The 25831-nt window shown below is 38.5% G+C and overlaps 2 protein-coding genes across 7 annotated transcripts in view; both read right to left on the minus strand.

The window, feature by feature from the left end:
- Nucleotides 1–737: 737 nt before the first annotated feature.
- On the minus strand, nucleotides 738–14325 carry TUBE1 (tubulin epsilon 1). Of its 6 annotated transcripts, none has more exons than XM_057413216.1 (12): nucleotides 14207–14325; nucleotides 14056–14129; nucleotides 12799–12851; nucleotides 10408–10462; nucleotides 9737–9852; nucleotides 8606–8727; nucleotides 7141–7328; nucleotides 6157–6332; nucleotides 5371–5511; nucleotides 3923–4063; nucleotides 2319–2493; nucleotides 738–1246 (listed from the first exon to the last, which is right to left on the minus strand). In XM_057413216.1, exons 1-12 carry the CDS (start codon nucleotides 14229–14231, stop codon nucleotides 1088–1090), a joined length of 1425 nt encoding a protein of 474 aa, XP_057269199.1. In that variant the 5' UTR covers nucleotides 14232–14325; the 3' UTR covers nucleotides 738–1087. The 6 variants fall into 6 exon arrangements, with proteins under 6 accessions (XP_057269199.1, XP_057269198.1, XP_057269202.1 ...); XM_057413215.1 differs by having other exon boundaries at nucleotides 10408–10465; XM_057413219.1 differs by lacking the exon at nucleotides 12799–12851 and having other exon boundaries at nucleotides 10408–10465; nucleotides 14207–14234.
- A 6166-nt stretch (nucleotides 14326–20491) lies between these two features.
- The window catches only part of LAMA4 (laminin subunit alpha 4), a 102559-nt gene continuing 97219 nt past the window's right edge, over nucleotides 20492–25831 (minus strand). Inside the window, exons 35-38 of the mRNA XM_057413197.1 lie at nucleotides 25314–25444; nucleotides 23583–23676; nucleotides 22499–22618; nucleotides 20492–21061 (exon numbers count right to left, since the gene is read on the minus strand). Coding sequence (XP_057269180.1) covers nucleotides 20916–21061; nucleotides 22499–22618; nucleotides 23583–23676; nucleotides 25314–25444 — 491 coding nt within the window. The 3' untranslated portion in view covers nucleotides 20492–20915. The remainder of the gene's footprint in view (nucleotides 21062–22498; nucleotides 22619–23582; nucleotides 23677–25313; nucleotides 25445–25831) is intronic.

The raw sequence follows: 25831 nt of genomic DNA on the forward strand, positions 1-25831 counted from the left end.
ACAGATACAACATTTCAAGGAAATGACTACTTTTAGGCTGTTTTCTTAAACGAAAATGCTCTCAACAAATGTTATCACAATGTTTTATTGAATACTTCTGGACTTACGCATTGAAAATTGTGCTTATTTATACACCTCCTCCAACTCTGCTAGAAGGACTTCAAGCTTTAAGAAATCATTGTATTGATCCAGTCTGACTTGTAAGAGTTTACTAGTCTTGATGTTCTAAAACAGCCAAGGCTGGCAAGCAACTGGAAACAGCTGTATATCCTATTTTGTAAAATTTCTTACTGCAATATAAAAATCTACTTACCCTGGTAATTATAACTATTAAACCATCTATTTTACTTGCATTATTTTAAGCATATAAATTTTGTTCTCCAAACAGTCATTATAACTTCATTATAAGTGCATGTTTCAGTCAGAGGTATATCATTATCAAGTGCAACTCAGCATTCATTAATATGAATCATTGATGTTAATTAATACTCCAAGTATAATACTTGAAACAAAAACTTTGTCAAAATTTGATATTGCAGATGTTGATATCAACTCAGAATGCTCTAATACAACTAAGTGCAACATGGAAGCAAAAATGTTACAACTATGAACATAGAGCATTCTGAAATTATGACTATCCTGCAAAGTTTAAGAAGCCAGTTTCATTACAGACTTGCTTTCACCTTTGAAGAGATGATGCAGGCTTCTCTTCGTAGTTGCTTGCTATAAAACAACAGTGATCCTTCCTTGAAGCAAGACCTGCCTTTAGTTTACTGTAAGATGAAAATCTGATAAAAGGACATTTTTGGCTGCTATAACCTCTCCTTCTCCCCTTTACAGCATATGGTATGTCAATTCACAGTTAGGAAGATGGCTCTTACTGATATGTTTACCATAATTAGATGCCTTCAAATCTTTCTTACAGTCTGGGCCTGTCACTTACTATGATGCCTCTCAGAGCCAAGGAAGCCATTGTTCCAGTCTCACTTTGGAATTACAATAGCTCGACATGTTTCAATTCAATTCCATGCTTCAAAGGTCAGATGCTTGGGGGATTGCTTTTTTCTTTAAATCAGTCCTTCCTTCTTCAAACAACTATCTTCAGTCTTGATGGATCTGTTCTAGGCCCACCCTTTGTGGCATCCAGTTCATTGTACTCTTCTATTAGATCAGACAAAGATGATATAGCTTCAGAAAAACAGTTTTGTTCCATCCCATCTACATGCAGATAATGGTGAAGGTGAGCCTATGAGAATAAATAAATAATAATAAAAAAAAAAAAATCAGCGTTTTCCTTTTTCTTGGCACCCAACCCTTTTGGCTCAATAAATATCATTTAGCCCACACTGAAGAGGAGCGTGCAAAGACTGTAGGACATAGATTTAAAGACTTCTGACATTCCTTGTTTAAATACTTAGCAACTTTAGTAATAATCCCCTATGAAATCACAGTCGACATTACTGATTTTTTATATGTCCATCTTTTCATATTGTGTTTTTGGGTTCGCCTGACCAAACTGTGTATTGGTTTTATGTGGCCAGGTTTTAGTAGTGAGGGGGAGTGCACGGCTGCAGGGGTGGCTTTTGTGAGAAAATAACCAGGATCTGCCCCCATGCGAGACAGAGCCAGATCCAGTTGGCTCCAGCATGGATGTGCCACTGACCAAAGCTGAACCCAGCAGCAATGCTGATACTGCCTCTGTGATAACTTATTTAAGGAGGGTAAAAAATGCTGCACAACAGCTGTGAGAGAGGGGAGTTAGAAAAATGTGAGAAACAGGCCTGCAGACACCAAGATCAGGGAGGAAGGAGCAAGAGTGAAACTGAGGCTGGGAAAGAAGGGCATGGAGTGGGGTGAAGATGTTCTCAGTTTTATTTCTTACTATCCTAGTCTGTTATTAATTGGCAGTAAATTAATATTCCCAAAGACAGATCTGTTTTGCCCATGACAAACTGGTGAGTGATCTCCCTATCCTTATCTTGACTCATAAGCTTTTCATCCATACTTTCTACCCCTGTCCTGCTGAAGAGAACAGCTTGGTAGGCACCTGCAGCCAGCCAAAGTCAATCCACCACAAGCTGGTAGGCAGATCTGTCAGATACTGACTCGCTGCTGAAGAAAATAAGTATATAGCCTGGTAGGTAGAGATCAATAAGGAGGTTACACTTTTTGAGCAGCAGCCATTGGAATGATTCCTTGAGAGGTAACAAAACAAAAATCTTGGGCTTAAAGCAGTTCCTTTGCGATACTAAGATTTGCTTCAATAAAGCAAGATGCTCATGATTAGTGGCTACAGATGTTATAATGATGAGTTGTACCTTTTTCTTGTAGAGCTTCATAAATCTGTCTTTGAGTTCAATGAAAGTTGGTTTTACACAGGTGTTGTTTGCTAAAGCTAGAAGAGAATGGGAATGGCCCACAGGAGGTACTGAACACAAACCAGTTTTCCAGCCCTCTTGATTCCAGGAGACAAAGTGCAGGGAAGGCTTCAACCTGCAATACAAAAATGTAGATAACGAAGGACTGTAAAGGGCACAAACAAGTTTCCTTTGCTAACAGTCTGAAAAGGTTAACACTTAAACTTTCAGAACTAACCAAGCCAGTTTTAACTATCATTTTGAACACAATGTTTTAGACTTCAGACTAAAACAGTGTCCATTTTAAATTTAAATTACAAACACCAGTTTTGTTAATTTAACATATCAGGATTTGAAAAATAAAGTTACAAACACCTATTTCTATAAAAGGGACTGCAAGCAATCTGAGACTTACAAGAGGGGGAGATTAATATTGTGTGGGGACAATCAGTCCACGTGTAGTTTAGGAATAAGTAAAATGCTTTATATTCTCAGAAATTTTCCCCATGTACCTGTTTGCCTGTAAACTCCATTCTGTATGCAAAGCTTCCCCCTGCCTTTCCTTTTATAACTATGTAGATCAATAGTGTAAAAGGTAGAAGCAGAGTGCTAACAACAGAGTTAACACAGGAATGATTCCTGATGATGCAAGTATCAATGACACAGAGGAGCCTTCCGTTCAGTAAAAGCAAACTTCTACTACGGAACTTACTCTTCAAATATTTTACTTGCAGAAGACCTCTGGAAGGTTGGGCTTTGCTTTCTTTTGCATTTTTGAGAAAGGAAAAGCACAGGAACGTCTAGTCAGCTCCCTTTATTTGTAAACCCAAGAACACTGTCACTTACTCCAACTCATTATGTAAATTAATTACAGTTTCTTCCCTTCTGAAAAGATGAAAGCTATTTTCGAGTAAACTAATTTGGTATTTGTCCTGGGTTCAGCAGTAGCAGTTATCTTCCTCCTTCTTAGTAGCTGGTGCAGTGCTGTGCTTTTGACTTTCAACCTGGGAACAGTGCTGATAACACTGATGTTTTTAGCTGTTGCTCAGTAATGTTTACTCTTACCAAGGACTTTGTGAGTCTCATGCTCTGCCAGGTGGAAGCAGAGACAGGACACCTTACCCAAATTAGCCAAAGACGTATTCCATACCACACCACGTCATGTCCACTATATGAACTGGGGGTAGTTACCCGGAAGGGCTAGGTCACTGCTTGGGTCAGGCTGGGTATCAGTTGGCAGGTGGCGAGTGGTTGTATTGTCTTCCCTTGTTATTTCCCTTATCATTATTATCATTGGTAGCAGCAGTGATTTGTGTTATACCTTAGTTACTGAGCTGTTCTTATCTCAACCTGTGGGAGTTACATTCTTTCGATTCTCCTCCCCATCCCTCCGGGAGCGGGGGAAGGAAGGTGGGGGAGTGAGCAAGGGCTGCATGGCCGAGATGCTGACTGGGCTTAAACCACAACAGTAGTGAAATTCTTAAAATGAAAATTGAGAATGTTCTTGACAACTGACAACAGCTTCAAAACCAAACCCCATGACTACTTTCTGTGGTACTACAAACCTTTCAATATTTCTGCGAAGGTCTGAAACCTGCACATTTCCTCGAACAAGAAGTGCACAGGCAAGGTAGAGGCTGTGCTTTGGATCTGCTTGAATTAGTTGATGATCTCTGCTGAAAGCATCTGAAAACATCTGGTCCAACCTAGGTGAAAAGAAAACAGTTATGTACTCTTACTAAAGCTGGGTACAAGAGTTCTTCAGAATGCCCCCCCTTCAGGGTTTAAAAGTTCATAAAATTCTAGAGATAAAAATACATTTAACCTGGGACCATGAATGACAGGAAAAAGATTCAAACCCTTTTATGCACATAAGTTGGCAATATAATTTTTAAAAACACACCAGATCCATCTTCCCCCCTCTTCTCCCTCATGTTACAAGCCACCGTTCAGTCCAAAGTCAAAAAGCCAGAGAAGTGGACAGACTAAGAGATCTTTATTATGGCAATTTTGGGTCAATGGTTACAAAGTATTAAAAAATATGTAAAGGGACGTAACTACTTCAGGCTCGGGTTACATGAAAATTTAAGTAGACAATCTCACTGCTTGCGAAGGATCTCACAAGAAACACCAAAGTGCTGCTGACCCTGTCAGAACTGCTATACATCATTATTTAAAAGGATCAATGAATTCGACAACTGCATTCATTTTAATTAATATCCAAGTTACCCTTTCCATTTGTTCCAAATTCTCTGCATCCATTACCTCTATTTCTTTCCAATGACCCCTGCCAGAACCTTCCTATTAAAAATAACTAGAGACAAAAATATTCCTCTTTCCACCTCACCCTAACACGTGATTGACTGAGGACCTCCCCGTAGTCTGCTACCTTCCCTGCAGCACTGCATTACCTCCTCAGGGTATGGTTTCAAGAGACCAAATTGATTGTCACAACCTGTTATCACAGAAAAGGAGTGGTCCTGCCCTCTTCTTCACTTTGCATACTTCTACCACTTACCCCAGCTGCCTGTCACTATTTGGACCTTTTGCTGACTGAACTTAATTCACTAAACCAAATAAAATCTATTTTAACTGGTTATTTTTCTGCCATGACATGGCATAAATAAAATCACAAAATGCGACAATTGTCAGGTTAGTGTTACAATGAGCTGTTAAATGGCCTCACTGTATCTCCAGACTGAAGTAGGGTGCCATTACTTCCCAAGTAGTTTAGTTTAATTGCTTATTTGTCTTCACAGGATTTTGTGAGTCAGGTGCAGACTGTTACTTAGAACCCATATCACAAAGTCTTTTGATTAACACATTTTCCAACAGAAACATTTCCCAGCAGAGATAACAAAAGTAGATTTCAGGTTGACTGGCTCAACCATTACAGAGAAAAGGGACAAAGGATGTTCCTAAAATTAGCAGGACTGATTTGAAAATGCGGTAGATTTAAAACTGTTAGAAGTTCTAACCTTCCTTAGTTTCACTATAGATTTTTTTTTCTTACCTTCTAGAAGGTACATTAACATCAGCCAACGTATACAGAGGAGTCAAACTTGAAACCAAGTAATGAAGTCGAGGAAATGGAACCAAATTCATGCTGATTTCATTAAGATCCATGTTAAGGGAACCTTCAAACCTAGCAGAGCTGAAAAATTAACAGACTCTTATGAAACTGTTGCAAACTAAGGGAATTACTTTTAGAATGTGAGCATTCATTACTTCTATGTTTTCAACTGTTCTATACAACAGCTGAACAACACAGCATTCAAGAAACCCTTCATGTACTAAGCTTTCACATTTGGCAGTAACAGTGCTATGTCTTATTTACACATTTCATTACAGAACAATAAATCATCAAGATTGAGACCTTGTTTCCTGATTGCAGTTTTTAGCATTGTTTTTCAGTATGTGGCCATAGCTGCCCAACACCAGTTTTAGTAGTGCATTTCACCAGGAGTTTCTTGCAGCAATAGGCAGTGTAGGAGCAACAGTGATCTGACAGTATTTATAAAATAACTGGCCTAGAAAGCCAAATCTCCCTAGGCTCTGTTAAGTATTAATGGAAGACAGTATCCTTCTGCATATAAACCTTCTTTACTTCAGTTCTAAGACTACCACAGGTAGGGCAACACCACTGCAATGCGATTACTTTCAAATACTTAAACATTTAGTAATTCTTAAAAAGAAAAGATATAGCAAATGGAAAACAATTAGTATTCTTTGAGTTGATTTGCAGCACACACGGCCTCCAGAAATAATACTTTTACAGAGGAATAAGCTGTAACTTTACCTTGTTAAGTTCAGCAGCAAGTTGGCTAGAATGTTATTCATTGCATCAAATGGCTTTTCTTGTACAGTTTTTGCACTCCCTGCACTTGATGTTACCAAGCTGTTTTGCTTCACAGTTGACCCCAGCTTCCCAGAATTTGCCATCTGATTAATTTTATTAACTATATCAAACAGAGACTTCGAGAGAAAAGAAAAAAGCACACAAGAAGTCTTCAGCACAAAGCTTTCAAATTCAGTACTCCAATTTTTAATTTCAATTAGTTTTAAAGAGAAAGCTAAGACACAGTTCTGTCAGTTCAAAGATTATACCTTTGGTACATGTAAGTTCAACTTTTGACCAATTCCAACTGATTGATGTGTTTCTAAAAGTTTGTTCCCGAGTCAAACATCTATACAGCTTGACTCAAAAGTTTTTTATTCAACCACTCAAAATCCTCATCTTCTAAGATTACATTTTAAGTTTTCATAATTCTTGTGAAAGCAGAAATATATTCCCTAAATATATTTCCCTTTCTTTTGCCTTTTCCACAAGCAAACAAGAGAGCCACTGAAGTTAGATACAAATGAGTCTAGTGGTTTGTTTATTCAGGTATGCCTATGATGCTCACATCACTAGTCAGTAAAGCCTGCTGGAATTTGGAGTGATGAATTATTTACCTTGCAGGACTCCACTAATACTATGCAAAAAATTGATTGCTAAAAGATTGTAAGACTCTCCACCTCTGCAAATAGAGGCTTTTCACTGCTTACCTTGAAATAGACATGAGAAAATTCACTCTATTTTGAAGGTGAAGAGCAATTTTTTAGTGATAACAATTGTTAATTTCAAAATCCTGTGAACGAGTTAGGGTTTCAATTACTACTTAAAAAAATGAAGTTATGCTTTTTAAGACATGGTACTCAAATTCATACACAGAAGGAAGAAACACTTCCTACATGAAGTCTAATAAAAAAAGATATCGATAGAAATAGAATATTATCTTACTTTATTCTCTATTGGTAGCACACAGTCTGCATGTTCATTAAGCTCCTTCATAGCCAGAACACTGTTATATGGAGAAGTAATAACGTCATCCTCACCAGAGGGATAAACTGAAGTAACAAATCTATATACTTCTGGGAATTCATCCTCAAGCAACTTTAGTACAAAAGTTCCAAGACCAGATCCTGTCCCTAATTATGAATGAAGACAGAACAAGAGAAGATAAAAGGTTCCCCATGTCACCTTAAGACTTATGTTGGAAACTTTTACAACTTTCAGTAATGCATATTAATGAATATTTTCTGAAGCATTTGGCTGACAGTGGAGGCTCAAACAAAAGTTTTTCTCAGACAGGAAAGTAATTAAATGATAAAAGTATTTCCTACAGTATACCCGAAGGATGAAGTATACAATCTCGGATTTCTGCAAACCAGAAGGCTCTGTGTAAGCAACAGTTTTTCTGACCTACTAGTATTTTGATTTCTTATTTTAAAATCTTTAATTTGAATTTTGAAATAAAACATTAAAAACCTTGAACTGCCCCAAACAATTATTTACTTTCCTTTTGGGATTTCTTTATAAAAAGTTTTCTCGCTCTCCAATCAAAACAGAACCACCTCTTTACCTCAGCACACCTTTTTTCCTCAGTAGCACATAGCACCGAGTTTAAATCGGAGAACTGAACTTTAGCTTTTCTGTCTTGGACAGCTAACATTCTCAGCAGCAGACAATTTCATCAATGAACAAGACAGCAAGTTTCTGCAATAACAGAAATAAGATCTGCAGGGTCTCTCAAATTAAGCAAATGGCCACAAAAAAGGCGCTTGCTTCATATTTAAAGCAATTTTCTGTTCTTTTTTCCACATCATAACCAGTTATAATACAGGCTCCCCCTATGTTTCTGGGGCAGGAAGGCTTAGTGGCAATACATTAATGACAAAATTGTCACTACAAGGGATTCCTCCCTTCTGATTTATTAACAAACTAGCTGGACTGGTTTCAAGAGGGTTTTTTTCCAAGAGGTTTTTTTTTTTCCTCAGAAAAGTGAAGTTTTTCTAATATTAAACAACATTAGAAGACTCCTTCAAAGCATTTTAGAAAACTCCCACCATTAAAAACATCTTCATTACAACAACGATGTCAGTGTTCCAAGGTTACTGTCCCTTCCTCTGACCAGTAATACCTCAGTATTTCCTTGTTTGGTACCCGTCTTGATCCACTCATTTCCTTGTGTTTAAAATTTCAGTTGTATTTTTGTTCTGTGTAGGACTTACCTTAACTCATGATTTGGGTCCTCAGTGCTCTAACAAACCAAGTAATAATTACAGGTCTACTTAATTGGACAGTGCTAATTTTTTCTTCTGCATTCTGAATGACAGACTACTACACTGATCTTTTCAGGAGCCAGATTTTTCTTTTTCCATCTGTGGCTGGTGTAATTACATTAATGATAAATAAAATTACTTACCACCTCCCATTGAATGAATTATAAAAAAACACTGCAGACATTCGCAGTGTTCTGCAGCTTTCCTCAGCTTTTCCACAATGTTTTCCCGATACTGACAGCCATACAGCTTATGACCTACAGCCCTGAGGACATAAAAAGTACTTTAAAAAAAAATAAATCCCTCAATAAATCTTTCAATTTTTAATTCCTCCTATTTGTCATTTTAGAGTTGAGAGTCCAGAGCTGGGTGCAACACTTAATTTATGCAAGTTGCTCAGATGTGGCTAAATCATGTAAATACAGGAGTCAGGATATGGGTTTAATTTTGAGGATGCAAGCAGCAGTAAATTCACAGCTGTGGAGTCTGCAGTATTATTTTGTACTGTTAAGGAAATAAACTCACACATTGGATGAGGAAATTATAATAAGTTATATTATACACTGCTTAACAATAAGGATATCCCTATGTAATGTGTATAGTGACTTCCCTTTGAGCACTGAGTCAGTTGCTACCAGCAATAAAATCCCCTCCTTAACAGCTCATTTTCAACACACTTGCCTACCAGGTGGTGAAGTTACAGGATGCTTTATTCTCTGTATTGCACTCTCTCTTGGTACATTTGCTGATGATTTGCTTTCCAGTCTTTAGTGCACCGAATATTATTAGAAGCACATCAAGGTCTCAGGGAAAATTTGGAATTCATTATCTTAATCAATCTTTTCTTGAATTTCTCTTTTTGGTAATGCAATTTATATGCACAAAGCCAGACTCTCTGGTGCTTAGAAATCAGAAGCATATTTGTTCATATATCTCATTTCCATACTAGTTGTACAGTGTGAAACTAGATTATGGTTTCAACTAAGCAATGAAAGTAGCTGAACACCAAAGAAATAAAAATAAAAAGCATGTTCTCTTGAAAAAGAAAAATCAAAAAAAAAGAGAAAAAAATAGATAAAATGATCTATCAGCATAATTATCCTTCTGTAAAAGGGTTTTCAAAGCCCTCCTCCAGGCAACAGTGACTCCAAAGTTTACTGGTAATATGCTACAGCTCCCCAGGTGCAGAACAAACCAAAAAGATACTGTTATCCTTTCCCTTTTCAAATGCCATCTAATTAGTTGCTAAGAAATGTGTCTGAAAAGGTTCTCACCAGTTGTTTCCTGACCCAGAAACATCTGTGATAAGCTGTTTGCTGTCAAACACGTCCCTCAATGGTCCCTGCAGAATTTCATTTACCACGCCCTCCTCCATGTCAATTAACAGTGCCTTTGAGAAAGGGAAGAATTAAAATTGTAAGTAAGCAAACCACCCTTTGAAATAATCACACAAAGAAATATAAAATTATTTACAATATAAAAGGCATGCTGTTTCTAGTCTGCTCAAGAGAAACATTTTTTTTTAGTTGTTAACTAGGAGACAAGCTAGATTCACCCTGGCTGTTTTGCTAGAAATCATTCAAGAGGACATTTTGGGTAATGCAATTTTGTTAAAATTTCATAACGCTTTGCCCCAATAAAGAAAGCATTTTTCTGTTTCAGGTTTTCTTGCTTCTCAGACACTTAAAGTGGCTCAGAGAAACCCACTCCTTAGAAAAGGAAAATAAAAACTTTGCTGGTAATATCTACAATCATTTTATTGAAATTACGATTTTACTCATCAAGACTAGCAGCAAACTACATTACTCCACTGTACCATAAAAGATACTATTATAAATGTTACTATTCAAAGTAGTATTAAAAACCATATGCAATTATGAAAATTTCTACATAGCTGGAAGCAAATATACAGTGTAAAAAGAGTGACTTTTATGGATTGCCTTACTCGTGCTTTTAAAGAGCAGATTTTTCCTTTGTAAATATCGGGACCATCACCACCACTTCTGGAAAAAAAATAAAGCCAAACAAAACAGCAAGCTTAGAATCATAATAGAAAATAAGCCAATATGTATATTAGAATAAAATTTTCTCCTTAATCTTTTGCATTCAGAAGACTGCCACAATGTAAACAAAAACACCCCAAAAATGATGCCAAGAAAGACTTAGTAATTCCTGTGCAATGACAGGACATGATCTCTATGAGAAATACCCTAAGCAGTACTTCAGGAAGCTGAAAGCATGGAAAATTTACCCTCAGATTCAGCCTCTGCTCTGTGGCAATTCTACAAGCATTGCCAAAACTTGAAAGGATTATTTTTCCTCTTGAATGTAGTATGTATATCTGCGTCATCTAATGGAACACAGCATACCAAGTAGCACCACTGGCTTTTCAATGGGGGCAGTGCAGCACTGCACTACTTACTGCTCAAGCTGTGAAGGCTGTATAACTGCACTAGCATGGAACTGTGTGTTTGACTGACTTTGCCATTAAGATTTACCAGTTCAGAAATCATGCTGGGTTGACACAGCTTAATTTTCCTTTTTTTTCCAGGATGAGTTGTAGTGAGCCAGCCCAGGGGACTATGCACTGTGTACAATCACATTTTTCCACAATGAATGCTGGTGCTTCTGCACTCAAAGGATGAGGTACTTCCGTCTGGCCAAACTATATTTAACACAGGGGAAAAAAAAGGCAGGGATACTAGAAAATGGATCTAATTTCCCCCTCATTTATTTACCATATTTGGTGGCTGATGAAGCCAAAATTTATTCTTCATTCATTCTTCATTTACTGTATTTTACATTCAACCACAATAATATTCCAAAATCGTAAGCTAAAATTCACAACAAAGCCAAACGTTCTGACCACGCTCAGTCCCATCAGAACTAAAGATTATGGGGCTGCACTGGGTTCCTCAAGGATCTTCCACCTTCTCACTCAAAGAAGCAATCCAGGTATCTCTCATTAGCTGAGCAGCTCACAACAGTTCCAGTACTCATGTGATTCAATTAGCCTACACTACTCCCCATATGAATCCACTAGCACCAGTAAATCCAGCCAAGGAAATTCTATTTCTCCTCAGGCACTAACAAAATTCAAAGAAAAAAAAACAAAACCAAAACCAAACAGCCCAATTCAACACTGCTTTCTCTTACTACTGTTTTTGTGGTCTAGCCCATACTTTCAGTCATTCTGAATCATTTTGATTCAGTTGCTGAAAGTAATCCCTGTGCCCTCTAGAATTCCTTAAGCTCAACTTTACATATATTTCTGCATATAAAACCATACACATACATAAGCATATTTCTAATGTTACACAGGTTAACTGTAACCATAACAGAAAAAAGTCTGCCTGGTTCTGCCAGTTTTGCTCATAGCTGTTTCTGACAGGATAACCTGCCTGGATTAATTATTTTAAACAGCGGTATGGCCATAGCATAGAAAACTGAAGTTTGCCAATTTTACAAGTCTTTCCATTTTACAGACAGAAAATGGATGATTCTATTGCAGCCAACCTTTCAACTGTAAACTTGGTGGTTTCATCTGGCACATACACAGATGTTGTTTACAACCAAATTTTCATGGACTTAAAAAAAAAAAATCCTCTAAGAAATGCCCACAAGGAATGGCAACTATAAACTCCAATGCACTTGCATGTTCTTTCAGAGGTAAAATTTGATACAAAACAGTATTACAATGCCACTTTAGTTACACTTGCATGTTGTACTTCAACTTTGCCACATGATAGAAGAAAACAGAGGCTGGTCACATGCTTTTTAATTAAATAAAACGAAACAACAATATCCAAGTGCACAACTGTTTCATTCTTGCAAACTGCATAGATTTTTATAACTGGTCAGATAAGAGATGACTGAATGCTCTTACAGTACATATTGGTTAACCTTAAAAAAAAATAAAACATCATAGCCACCACTCCTTGTGTAACAAACTAGTCAGACAAAAGAGGTCTGAAAAATGACATGACCTTTTATGACTGCCTTACGTACAATTACTCCTGCAGCTCTTCAAGAAATTACGCTAAGCTGGTATTCAGAGGGCTTGCAGTGTGATCTTGATTTGTAATGGCAAAAGCTATCACATCTTGACTGTCCACTTTTGGGACAGCAAGAAAGGAAGACAAACCCTTTCAACACCTTTCTGAAGTAAATACAGTTAAAATGGAAAGGTAAAGATAGTGTTTTGAGGAGAATACAAAAAAGTTAAATCCTCTTCTAGAACGAAATATGACTTGAAACAAAACTGTAGCTTAGGTTAAAAGAAGATACAGAATTATTGATTTTCTGTATTAAACTCATGAGCTTCTTGATGACTTACCTTGTATCTACATTCCTAAAGAAACTGCTTAATGCTTCATCATAAATTCCTTTCTAAAAGGAAACAACACAAGACAATGCATCAGAAATTCTCAGTGCTTTTTCACAGAATAACTTAATTTGGAAGGGAACTCTGAAGGTCACCTGTAAAACCTCCCCACTCAAAACAGACAACATCTATACTGAATTCAACTAGCTCTAGTCAGCTCTAAAAAGAACATTTCATTGAAGCATGAGCTTGATATTAAAACTCTCAAGAAGATGTAACTAGGAAACTAATTTTTCAGCACCAGCGAAAACTACTACTCTTCCTTAATTTCAAAAATTTAGGATTTTACTGACAATCCCAATACAATTAATTTGCATAGCTGCTGTTTAGCAGACTCAGTTCATCATGGGCTCCATGTCCATACCATCGATGTCCATGAAGTCCTGTGGAAAGCATATCACACTGTATCAGTGATTCCTAAACTCCCTGCTAAGTGGTGGTATGGAAATTACTCACCCCACCATAAAACTAAAGAGACCTGGCAAGTTTAAGCACTATTATTTTACAGACTGGTTACCGTACTTCTAAAGATGTGATGAGGCAGAATTTGGAAGTCACTGTTCCCTGCAACAGTAAAACCAAGATAGTCTGCCTATGCATATAAACTTCACCCATTGCTTTTTGCAGCTGCTTCAACTGAAGGTATTGAAAAGGACTGCTCACTGTTACCGGCTAAAATACGGTGTTTATCAGGAAGCAGTATGTTTATAGTCATAACAAGAAGAGCGCATTTGTGTTTGGGGTACTCACAACAATCCTGGGCCATCCTTACGATGCTATTGTGGTCAGCACAACTGTACAGCAAGTCACTGCATAGGTTACATTAACATAAAAAAAACAAAGTTGGGCTTTGGTGAGCTGCATTTTTGTTTTACTGCCAAGTGGCAAAAGACTTCCATTAAACAAGCCTCCGTTTTCATTAACTGCTTCAAATCCCGTCATGGGCTTTTCAAGGGGGTAAGGCTAGAGAAGCTGATCTGAATTAAGAGATAATTAGTTAAAAGGCTTAAGAACCTGGGGATAGTTTTGCCCGCAATGAAGCGGCCTTCAAATAAACACAGCGCTCTACAGCCACAGCGAAGGGCCCAGGACGAAGTAAGGGGTACCGTAGCTTGCCCGCAGAAACCAGGGCAGGCGGCTCACCCCGGCCAACGCGCCGCTTCCCTCAGCCCAGCGCCGGCCGGAAGCGCGGGGCAGCGGCGCCGTTACCTTGTTAACGTTAGCGTGCTCCCGCAGCGCCAGGTCCCAGAAGCGGCAGCCCACCTGGTTCCCGCACTGGCCCACTGCAAAGGGGAAAGACGCGGGTCAGGCAGGGGATGGGGAAAGGAGACCATGGGCTCCGGGTGCCGTGACCCCTTACCCTGCACCACCACCGACTGGGTCATGACGGAGCAGGCTGCCTTCGCGTGCCCGTTCGAACTCGGCGCCCGGAAGCCGCGCCCCCTTAATGGCCGCGGCGGAGGGCGGGACGTTGCGGCGGGCGGGTTTTTCCAACTGCGGGGTCTCATCACTGTTGCCCGCATTCGTTCTGCGGTAGAATGTCCCATCTGCTACTTCAGCCTACCTGTTGCGAATGGAACGTTCCGTTAGGGAGTAAGGGGGTGTGTGGGGCTGTGTCTCGCGTGGGGCGTGGCGGGTGTGTGGGCTTACCTGGGGCAGCTAGTCCGATGGAGCGGCGTGTGGGTGTTGGTTCTGATGGTCATGACTGCCTCTGTAAGATGCAGAGTTTGGTGTGAGGATAAGTGTGCACTAAGAGAAGCTGAGGGTGTAGTAACGTGTCTGTCGTCTGTTGGGCGGTACGGAATAGTGGGCCTGGTGAGGTACTCAGGAACTCTGTGTGTCCTTGAGAGAAAGTCTCTCTACGGTCGTCAATATAACGGCCAAATACAGGAGACACAGCAAAGAGCTAAAATGAAGTCTTCCCCTGCGATAATAGAAATACTGCCATGCAATACAGTTCGTTGCTTTTTGTGGCTAAGGATGTGTGATAAGGTAGGTTTTATATTCCCCAAATAAGTTCTTCTGAGCGATGGTGTGAGACGTGCCAAGTGACATGAAAATGCGTGCTAAAAATGCAAGGGAAAAAATGGTCATGTGGAAATGCAGTAATGATGTATCTTCCCACCAGGCTTGCAAATTATGTTTTTCTTTAAGCTCAGTTTTGTAGTTCTTGTGCAAATAATTTTCCACAGCGCAATTAAGCAGTGCTTTTTGCCTGTATGTTGAACATAGCAACTTTGCGACTAAAAACGAGTGACAAGAAGTGTAGAGATGCTATTGTCTTAGTATGGTAAAACTATCTACAACATAGCTGCAAAATCATAGAATCGTTCAGGTTGGAAAAGACCTTTAAGATCCTGAAGACCAACTGCTAACCTAGCACTGCCAATTTCACTACTAAACCAGTAAAGAGCATGTGATGCACAGAGCAGTGGCTTGCAGAAAGCTCTTGTGGCACAGATGACATTTCTGCTTCCTGTGGGACATCAAGATTACTTCCATGCAACGCACTTCATTAGGCTTTATGGCTAAAACTATCCAACAAAATATGCCTTTTTCAAATACATTATTTCTAGTGCTGGTGTGCAAACAAAATTTGCTAAATGAAATTCTTAACAGATACACTGAATTTCAGGTATCTTAATCCTTTATTTGCTCTGGAGAAAGCCATGGCACTTACTCTTGGTCGTGACCAAGGATCCTGTAGAGATCAGTTGAAGTTCTGAGGAAAATAAAGTAACAATGACTATTAAAAAAAAAAACTTTCCTGGAAAGCTTAAGTATGTATTGCAGCAAATACGATATTGTACAGTATAATTATGTATTATAAGAAATTCAAATCAAGACTATTCTTTTAAAAACTCAGTTGGAAGAGAAGAATCTGTCTACTGGAAATCTATATTGTTCCTCAGAAAAAGTAATGAATGACTCAAGCTTACTCAAGCTTCATGTCTGAAGCTGCCAAAGACCAATGGCTTCAGTGTAAGCAGTAGGTGGAAAGTTCAGCATGAATAGAGTTATACTGCCTCAGACACTTCTTTTATAAACTAATCACTAGTATAAAACTACATGGATATTAATCAGGAAAGCGGGAGTAATTTCTCATTTCTCTCTGGACAGACTAGATGTAACGTAGCTTAATTTTGTTCTCTGTGTTTACCTGAACTGGTCTAAACCTGTGGGCTATGGTCTGTTCTAGCTGTGAGATGTGAAACTTTTCTATACTCCTTGCTTATTGTCACGTCCTTTAAGTCTTGCCTTCACTTGCCTTTTTAGCCTTACTTAGGCTAAAAGTGGTACATCATTGCTTGTAAGCATTCTAAAGCTTAATTTAAAAGCTACAGAAATCTCTTAATATTACCATATCTAACTTTTTTTTTCTTGTGTAGTTAGCTATACTTTCTGCTTGTTCTTTCATTTAACTGTAGTTTCTCTGCTCGGTGTCCCATTAAGATTCAGTGTAATGGGATTTGCTCCATTGAACATGAGATTGCAGCAAGGAACTCAGTGCTTTGACTTCCAGTGTGCTATTAAGAGGTCTGTGATGGCAAATGTAAAGTGATTATTCTCACTGAGCTTGGAAATGCTATGAATCAGAGATGCAATTGAGATTCATATTCATGTGGGAATATTTTTAGTTTCCAAAGGAGGTGGATATGTAATAACCAGTTTGGGTTGATGTGTGTGCTCAGAGGTTTAATAAAATAGGCAGACCAACTATGTGAAACAAATAATCACACACTGACTTTCTATTTCATTGCAGATGAAGCTGTACTTCATCTATCATAGTACAAATGCATGTTTTTAGTTAGGTCCCCTCAGAGGCTTTTTGTCTATGTTAATAATTTAATCTGTAGTCATATGCTAATGTGTGCTTCTTAACCTTACTTTCTCAGTAGCTTTTTTGATGTTGATGCATACAGTAGTAGCGTTCCACAGCTTTGGAACATGAACTGTAGGAATAACTAAGTTATTGAAAGGAAATAAGTTGACATTGACCATTGTGAATGTGTGAATAACCCTTAAATCCCAACCATAACAAGCCATTACAAGTTAAATATATATTCTATGCTTTCAGCAGCTCTTTAATGGCAGTCATTTGACTATTTAGGCCACATGCTGCTGTAGGGAGAATACACTGAAATTTGAACTAATGAGATTCCCTGATTTGTATCAGAGTTTAGTTAATTTATAGAATGGTTAGGTTTGGAAAGGACCTTAATATCATCTAGTTCCACCCCCCTTGCTGTGGGCAGGGATGCCTCCCATTAGACCATGACACCCAAGGCTCTGTGCAACCTGGTCTTGAACACTGGCAGGGGTGGAGCATTTACCACTTCTTTAGGCAACCTATTCCAGTGTGTCACCACCCTCACAGTAAAGAACTTCTTCCTTATATCTAACCTGAGCTTCCCCTGTTTAAGTTTAAACCCATTACCCCTGTCCTGTTGCTGCAGTCCCTTATGAAGGGTTCCTTATGAAGGTGGGGTTTTTGTTTGGGTTTTGGTCTATTTTTTTTTTTTTCTTAGGATGATTGGTTTTGGGGAGTTACTATGAGGCCTGTGACCCTTCATCTTATGTTTTCCTTTTAAGGCTGTTGTCCATACTCTTGGACTATGAGGAGAAGGAAAGGTTGATAACCTTTAATCTAGGACATTTCTACAGATCTTCAGAAACAAGAGGTAGAGAGGCCAGAGATACTAATTAGATGCTCTATTTTGAAGCAGTTTGCTGAGTATTTAAACTGGAAACTGGATTCTTTCTTATATAGCCATGCAAATGTCAAATTTCAGACTATTCCATGATACAATAGTGTAGTTGTAGCCCTGATTTAGATAATGGCTATAGCAACATTTACTAAAACCTTAAAGGTGGCAGAGAAAAGTTATAATTTCCTTAGGGTCAGTGCTCAGGTTTTTTTGCAGGCTTTCTGCAGAATTAAGATAGACTGTCTGTTTGCATTTTTCAATATGAATATTACTGACAGCGTACCTCAGAACTAGAAGGTTTTTCCCAAATTTATGTAGATGAGGGGGTTTGTACTTTGGAGCTATAATTTTTAAGCTAGATACAGAATAGAAATTGAATTCTGGGAAGATTTCTGCTTAGGCAGTTGCCTTCTCTTAAACACCAGGGGCTTTGAGATGAATGCAGAGGTGTGTGTAATGTAATGTCGCATGCGGACTTTTTTTAGTGCATATGGAATGGTAATTTCAAGGTCTGTGTGGATGTTGGGGGAAGGGAAATTTGCTTTATTCTCTGCTGTCTCCTGGGTCTGCAAGTATGCTCTGGTTTCTAATATTTTTCTTTGGAAATCCTCTTCTGCAGAGGGAAACCCTGCATCTCTAAGGCCTAGAAAGGAAGTGATCTCCACAAATACTGCTGTGGTTGATTAGCTAGTGATATAGTAAAGAGAAGTGAATTGAATTATAGCAGTTTATGTATTTTAGTGTGGTTTTTATGCACATACTCTTTTACTGTATATTTAGTTTTCCATGTATAAAATATGCAAAGGACTGATTAATCAGAAGAGTAATTCTTAAATGTAAATCCACTGAACAAAACCAAATCTCATTGCAGCAAATATGGCTAAAAACCCCACTGTTTATTCACAGAGCTTGCATGTGGGTATCAGAAAATATGCTTTAGTTTGAAGTAGGCGGAAGACAGAAAAGCATTCAGAGTGTGTGTGTGCCAGTTAACATACAATGCTCCACCTAATACCAGCATTCACTAAACTGTGATGCTCTTAAGGGGCACAAGCATATGCTATTCCTGGCAGTCTCTGCTTAGCAGCTGCAGGCAACCTTGAAAGGAATTTCAGTAATGCTTATAATGAGCCTGTCTATGCAGGGAATCTGCTGTTCTTTTCTCTCTGAGGCCTGAGGAAGCTTAGCCCAGGTTATGGTGTCATGAGATTGACTGGGCCAATCTTAACAACTCAACACCACTGGCAGGAGAGAGACTTCCTTTTTTACCCCTGCTCCCAGCTGTGCAGCCCTGACACCATGCATGGTCTCTCATACTCACTGGAAACCCAGCTCACTGATCTGAGGACATTCCCCCTCCACCCCAATAATAAAAAAATTCCCAAACCAAAAGCCCCAAATGTTTCCTGTTCAGAGTCTGGGCAGTAGTTGGGAGTAGGAAAGAGCTGATCAGGCATAATGGTTTTGGTATCTGAGACAAATATGGCATTTGAAGGCAACTGGATTTGGGGAACCCATGATGTGCTTGGCTCAGAGACACTGCAGAGGGATGCTCTTACTGCTTTCTTCTAAAGTGTGAACAGTGGGCTATGGATTGACGAAAAGAGGGGCCTGTATACCACTCTCAGAAGTAGGGGGCCTCCCTACGGGGTTGGGAAGGGAATCAGGCCTGGGAGCGTATTGCCTGAGAGCTGCAAAGAGCAGAATGGAGATGTGTCCAGGAAAAGGCAGTTAGAACAGACATGGGGCTGAAAGCATGGGCAGATGTGAAAAGGCTGATGGAAGAAAAGGCAGTGGCTGCTGGAGCCATGCTATCTTCTCTTTTCTACTTACCACCCAACACTGGACTCTAGAGACAAGTGGAAAGGTAGTGACAGGGTCCGAGCTGCTGGAAAGTTCCTGTGTCAGTGTGTCCAGAGCTTGAAGTTCTTTGTCTGGAGTAAGCCAAGACCATTTTTGTCTGTCAAAACCCTTTTCGTACTGAGAGAATAGTAGGGATGCTACTGATTAGTGTAGACAGGTGTGTCTTACTCTGGTGATTCCTCCAGCTGCCCATAGAGTCAAGATCTTTGGATTCCAATTGTCACTTTTGTGTTTTCCAGATGAGCTCCAATTAATTTTTAGTCTGTAGGGTGTTGTCCTTTATTTTTACCTTTTATACTTTACTGCTTTGCCACTAGTCATGCTGTGAGTTGGTTCCAACAATAACTTGCCCAGCAATCGTAAAACTTTCTGTCAACAGTAGTTTATTTTTTAAAGAAATGAAACCTAAATGGCTTTGATGTAGGTTATCACTGAAGAGACTAAATTTTGCAAGTAACCTGTGTCTGTTTGATGTTCAAGCCTACTGTGAGTTAAAGCCTAGGATTTACTTCTGTTTACCTTTTATGGTTTTAACATGGCTTAAAGTTGCAGCCCTGTGCCTTCTGTTTACGTCTCCCTGTTTCACCCCCAGTTTTTCTGCAGCAGTGTATCTTCTGGGATACAATCCATAGAAATATGTTCCTAGTTTGAGGATTACTGCTGTAAACTGAAGAACTACTTGTGTTACATTAGTTTAAATGTGATCACAATGAGATTGTAGATTTAATGCTGTGCTAATATGTAAGTGCATTTAAAAATTTGGAGTAAAATCTTGACATTATGAATTTTGTCTCTCCCTTCCTATGTAAGGCAAGTATTGCTCTAAAATTACCTAGGTAAATAATCAGTTATATAAAGTTTCTGTCTGCACTCAATGCACTCAATCTTCACATTGTGCTAGAATGTATCCATGAAGTCTAAAAGCAGAATGAAATTTTATTTTCATTGTTTGTAAGGTTATGTAACTGGTATGCTGTCTGCCTCCCATTGTAGTTGAGGAATATATAAATGAGTTGAATGGAAAATTAAAAAAAAAGAAATAAATCTTTGAACACAGTTATTTGTGATCTTAAGTCTATTATCTAGCTTTATTCTTTAATGTGCATTAGCAGATCTTTTTCTGCAAAACAAAAGGTGACCTAAGGCATAGAATGAAATAATGTAGAGAATCTATCTTGAAAGTAACATATTTAATATAATTTTAATTTCTTTTATAATCCCACATTTTCATGTAACAGACTGGCCATACATACGCTATAAGAAATGGTAAAGCTCACTCTTGTGGTATAGTAAGAGAAGTGCAGAAGCAACAGCCCTTTATTCAGTGATTTTTGTTTGCACATAAACATTAGAAGTGACCCTTAAACATACTGGTTTCTGTAGATGGATTCTTGATATTTTCATTCTTCTCTTGATGAACATAGTTTATTTTTCTTTTTTTTTTCTATTTTCCTTTCTGTGGTCTAAGAAACTTTACAGGATTGCTGCAGTGCACTGTCAGGCTGCTGGACAGGTATTGATGCTTACAGCGCCACTAACCAAAGCTGCTTTACTGAAACTCACTGGTTTTTCATCAATCATGAAGTTACGAATACAGCCAATGAAGGAGTTGCGTGTAGTCAGGCTGGGTGTTAGCAGAGACTCTGGAAAAAGCAGATTAACAAAAAAAATTAGAGCTCATGAAGACAAAAATAATCAGTTTGGTGGCAGAATCTTTCCAATTTACTACTAACTGCAGCTCTGCTGAATCTTCTATGGGTCTTTTAAAATATCTGGCCTACAGCTTGTGTCTTAGAGGGCCATTAAGATAAGTATGGGGAGTTACTTACATTTATGTAAAACTCCTCATACTACATAGTAGAGGCCCAAGCTTGCATTTTTTGACATCTGCATCTTTTAAGTAAAAGAGTAGATGAATCCTAGCCACATTGTAATTTCTTTTACCATTACCTATATTGTCATCTCTGTCTGATTTGCTAGCTTGCAATTTATTTACTATGTTGCCATGGTATTAATTAGTATTATATCTTTTTTGTTGTCATGAAGTTCTTTAAGATTCTTCTGTGCCAGGGTGATAATAGCATTATAGAGCTAATGTATGGCATTGCTTTAATATTCTGTAATTAATGTAGAAACAGAGGGCTGTATTACGATGCAGAACAGCATTTGTAATTACCACTTTATAATACCTCTCTGGGAAGAGTTCTGTCCTAAAAAAAAAAATCCAGTTTGGATTTAAAATGTGAACAGGCATCTGCGCATAGATTCTGTTATCCCCTTTAGACTCATTTTTCCTCCTGGTAGTGTGGGTTGGATGAGAACATCGCACAGTCAAGTCACTAATCCAGGATAGGCAATATAATAAATTTTGTAGTTAGAGCTCTTCATGATTGACATGCAAGGCACAGAGAAATAATGCTGCATATTTTCAATGAGAAATATACAGATAACTTAAAAATTGAGTCACGTAGTGTTGATTACAGTTTGTATATGAACCCCAACAGAGTAGCTCTGTTGAATAAGGGAAGTAAATGTAGTAATCTTGGCCCACGCTACACAGATGGTCTGTGAGTCACAAATTCAAATTAGCAGACATCTGTGCAATAGAAATCACTAGTCAGAAAAAGAGATTTCATGTTTTGTCTTGTGTTCAAAGATGCTGTTGCTTGAAGAAAAGGAAATAAGCCTACCAGCAAAACACCCTTGTGACTCCAGTTACTGTGACAGTGAATTTCCAATCTCATAAATAAATAAATCACTTCTTAAAAATACCAGTAAGCCCATACAGGAAAGTTAAACAGAAAAATCCCACTTTTTTTTCTATCTGGCTGACTTCTCTACAGTCCCTGCTTGACTCTCCAACAGCTGTGAGTGTTTTGATTTCAATGAAAGGGCACTTTTTTTCATTTGAGAACTTGAGGCAGAATATGTCTGATCAGGTCTGGAGCCTTTGAATTTTACCAGGTTGTTCACATGAAATATGTTGTGTTCTTTTTTGAAATGAAAACAAAGTCTCTATGCTTTCTCTGGGAACTGTTGAAATTTGAGAACAACATACCAGAAAGCTGCCAAAAACTTACCTGGTACACCTCCAATGAACACGGGCTCCCTGTGGTCAGTTGCCTTTGGATTTAGTGGCCCTACTACATGGTTGACTTCAGAGTCTACATCCAGCTGCACCACATTAGCATCTCTAATAACTGAAAGGAGAAGGAACAGGGATCAAGATGGTTGCAAGAAATAGTATGTGAGTTCTCTGTGACAAACAGGAGTTTGATCCAAGTAGTCCGATTTAGTGTTTGCTAAACTGGGTGTGAGCCATCAATGACAACGTGGGCAGATTCTGGCACAGAGCAGGGCCAATGGAAGATACAGTGGGAGCAAGGATGCTGTTGAGTGGGGCTCTGGATTGCTTCCAGGTGTGTCTAGGCTGCAGGGTATGAGCATACAATGGCATGTGACTTAGAAAACTGCCAAATCATTCCCAATAGGGTACGTACTAAAATGCATTGAGGTTTCTTTCTTCCTTGTGTGCCTTGGTTTCCTACAGAAGGAAACCAGAATGCATAGGAAAAGGGTGCATACTCGGATCTGTTCTGGGTGTCACACTTGGAGACATCCCAAGTCAGCATACAGGAACGTATGGAATTTTGAAGTATCTGAGGTTTAGAAGTACTTTTTGACTTTCAGACTTGCAAAGAAGGATGGCTGGTTGCTACAGAGGCAAAATCCTGACTGTAGACATTTCTCTCTATGAAGCAGAGGCTCTCCAGATCTGTCCTGTTGTTTGACCTTTAAGTGCAGCATATACTTGTGCCTACTACATTCTACCAAATTATTTAATCTCTATCTGGGAAAGAATATAATCTGGTATATGATTTTAGGAATTTCAGCTATACTGTCTTTTGTTCTTTAACAAGGAGCTTCCATCTTTGCTTGTTCTTTGAAGGAATTTGTGCTAGTCGTCCTAGGAAGCTCTACAGTTCTTGTATCTGAGGGATGAATATGACTATGTCTGTCACACAGACCTGGTCTTGATAGGTGAAAAGGAAGAACTAAAAATATGACCCCATTCCCAGTGCACAGGCCCATGCAGACGGATATCTAGGGACGGAGAACTGGGATCTGTCACCCTTACTTAGGGAATGATCATGTTTTACTGACCTGCAACTCGGTGCCACCTGCCATCACAGAGACTTTGTTTCAGTGTCACTGAAGTTGAAAAATCCCTGACTCCATTATTCAGTTTCACAGTAACCTGGGGGAAGATAACATAGTTGTCACTGCCCCTTGTTCTCTTTTTTTTTTTCCCTTCTGTTGTAATAATGCTGTATTCCCCACTCAAAACACGCCTGGTATGTAAGTGAAAGAAAAGCATGATTTCATGAAATTCTTTATAATAAAGAATTTCTAATTTACAGATTTGAGTTGCTAGTTTTTGTGTTCCTCCTTTCCTCCTCCCATTCAGTAGTTCTCCAAGATTTCTGATTTGAACTCAAGGAAGAGTTCAAATCAAAATTAAAAGATAACAGCTATTTTCACTAAAATTTTCTAGTAGTGCTACTGTATAATTTACTGTGTGGTAAATTAGTGTTTAGAAGCATCAGATGATGTTTTGGTATCTTGCTAACTACTTAATAAGGAAAACAGTCATGAAAACCTCAAGAGTAAACAAGCAGATGAGATGGGAGAAAGGAATAGATAGGGAAGTTAAGAATGACTTTTTTTTTTTTCCCACAAGGGCATGAGCAAACAAAAATGAAATGGTCCTCATGTTCTCTTTTATTCACCCTTGGACAAAATATATAGGAGTGATTAAAGCAGCAAATACAGATCCACGAGAGAAAGTAGCTCCTTAATAAATCACCCAGACAAGCTGTACTGATAGAGATGAATACATTTAAAAGATGAATTAAAGGTGCTGATTTGCCCAGCAAATATGTTTTCACAAAATAGTTCTTCAGTAGTACATTCAAAGAGAACAGATAGTTAATGGTAAAAACCACAAATGCTTATTAAGAAGGTAACTGGTATACCTGTTGCAGTGACAGCAGGGAAGAACTGCTTTTCCAGGGTGAATTTTATTTATGAATTGCATATGTGTTATACAGGAAGTGAGGTTTGAAGCAGTAAGACAGTATCTTTTGTTAGACCAATGATACAGTTGGTAGACCAAGTTTCTGGATATGCAAACCTTCAATCAGATCTTTACATAAGAAGTATTAGGCTGGACCAGTTGTATACAGGTGCAGCCTTTAAGTATGCGTTTAAAGTAATGCAGCATGCTTTAAGAAGCCCTTAATTAGTTCACCAGGGACTAGCTACATAAGAATGGGCTTTATCTTACCTAATCGGCTGTCAAAAATTAAGTGCCTGACTGAAGCACCTGTTGTTCTCTCTACAGGCAATGTAGAAAAATAGATTCTCTGAATCAACAAACCAGATCAACAGACAATCAGAATTTTCCATTTCCATCACTGTCCCTATCACACACATACATGTTAGAGGAAGAAGACACTGAGAGCAGCTCAGACTTCTCTTTTGATAAAAACAGATATAAAAATTCATCAGCAGTTACCTTCTTGTAACTGTTATTTTTAATGTGTGGATGAAAGAGCAGCAGCAAAGAGTCACTGCTCTTTCTTCTTTTCAACTGCTCATTAAGTATTTATGTGTGGTATCAGTAAAGTGATCTGATTTTGCCTTAGGTGTTATTTTTTTTTGCATTTTAAAATAAATATCTGGGTTGCTTAATCTAAGCAGTTAATGTATTGAAGAGAGAAACAAGAATCAATTAATGGGAAACTTGTAAGACAAAAGCTGCATATAGCAGAGCCCAGATAGGTAGGAGAGGAACCAGTCAGAGCAGTGGAAGAAATGTGACCTTCATTATACCTGTCCATTTCTCATGTGCATATTCAGGTACTCTCCATTCACACTGTGACCATGCAGTAAAATTCCTGAGCTGCTTCGGGGGCGTATTTCAAAAACAACTTCAAATTTCAGGCCTAAACTGAAGGATTCATCTGTGAAGTAAAAAGAATCATGTTCATTTTGTAGTGAGTTAGCGATGAAATGGGACATTTGTTCAAAGTCAAAATAGAAATTCATAGCCCAGGGTGGAACTTATTTATCCTGTCTTTCAAGCTATTGAAACATGTGCCAGTACACATACTTGAAGAGATAGCATGGTGTGCTGTCAATGACCCACTTCAACTTTTGTTTTGATTGTTTGCTTGGCAAACTAATAAAGGTTTCTTTATATGTCTTACTATTAAAAACAAAAAAAAAAAGTGTTTTGTTTAAAAATATTTCTTAGCAAAGGAATGGGAAATGGACAGAAGTAAATTATCTGGTTCTTTTGGCAGTTTCTTACTGTGCAATTTGCTAGGTCCTCAGCAGTCTTTACACAG

Source organism: Pezoporus wallicus, unplaced genomic scaffold (genome assembly GCF_028554395.1).
Source record: "Pezoporus wallicus isolate ANWC-B61680 ecotype Strahan unplaced genomic scaffold, APGP_CSIRO_Pwel_v1 contig_7505, whole genome shotgun sequence".
NCBI lineage: Eukaryota > Metazoa > Chordata > Aves > Psittaciformes > Psittacidae > Pezoporus > Pezoporus wallicus.

Excerpts from the sequence above, each read along its gene's own strand:
- TUBE1 (XM_057413215.1), bottom strand. The coding sequence starts at position 14,231 with ATGACCCAGTCGGTGGTGGTGCAGG. Across the intron at positions 9,853-10,407 it reads TCTGCTCTTTAAAAGCACGA|GCACTGTTAATTGACATGGA; the intron begins GTAAGGCAATCC and ends CCTTTCTCAAAG. Across the intron at positions 6,333-7,140 it reads TGCTACCAATAGAGAATAAA|TCTCTGTTTGATATAGTTAA; the intron begins GTAAGATAATAT and ends TTTCTCTCGAAG.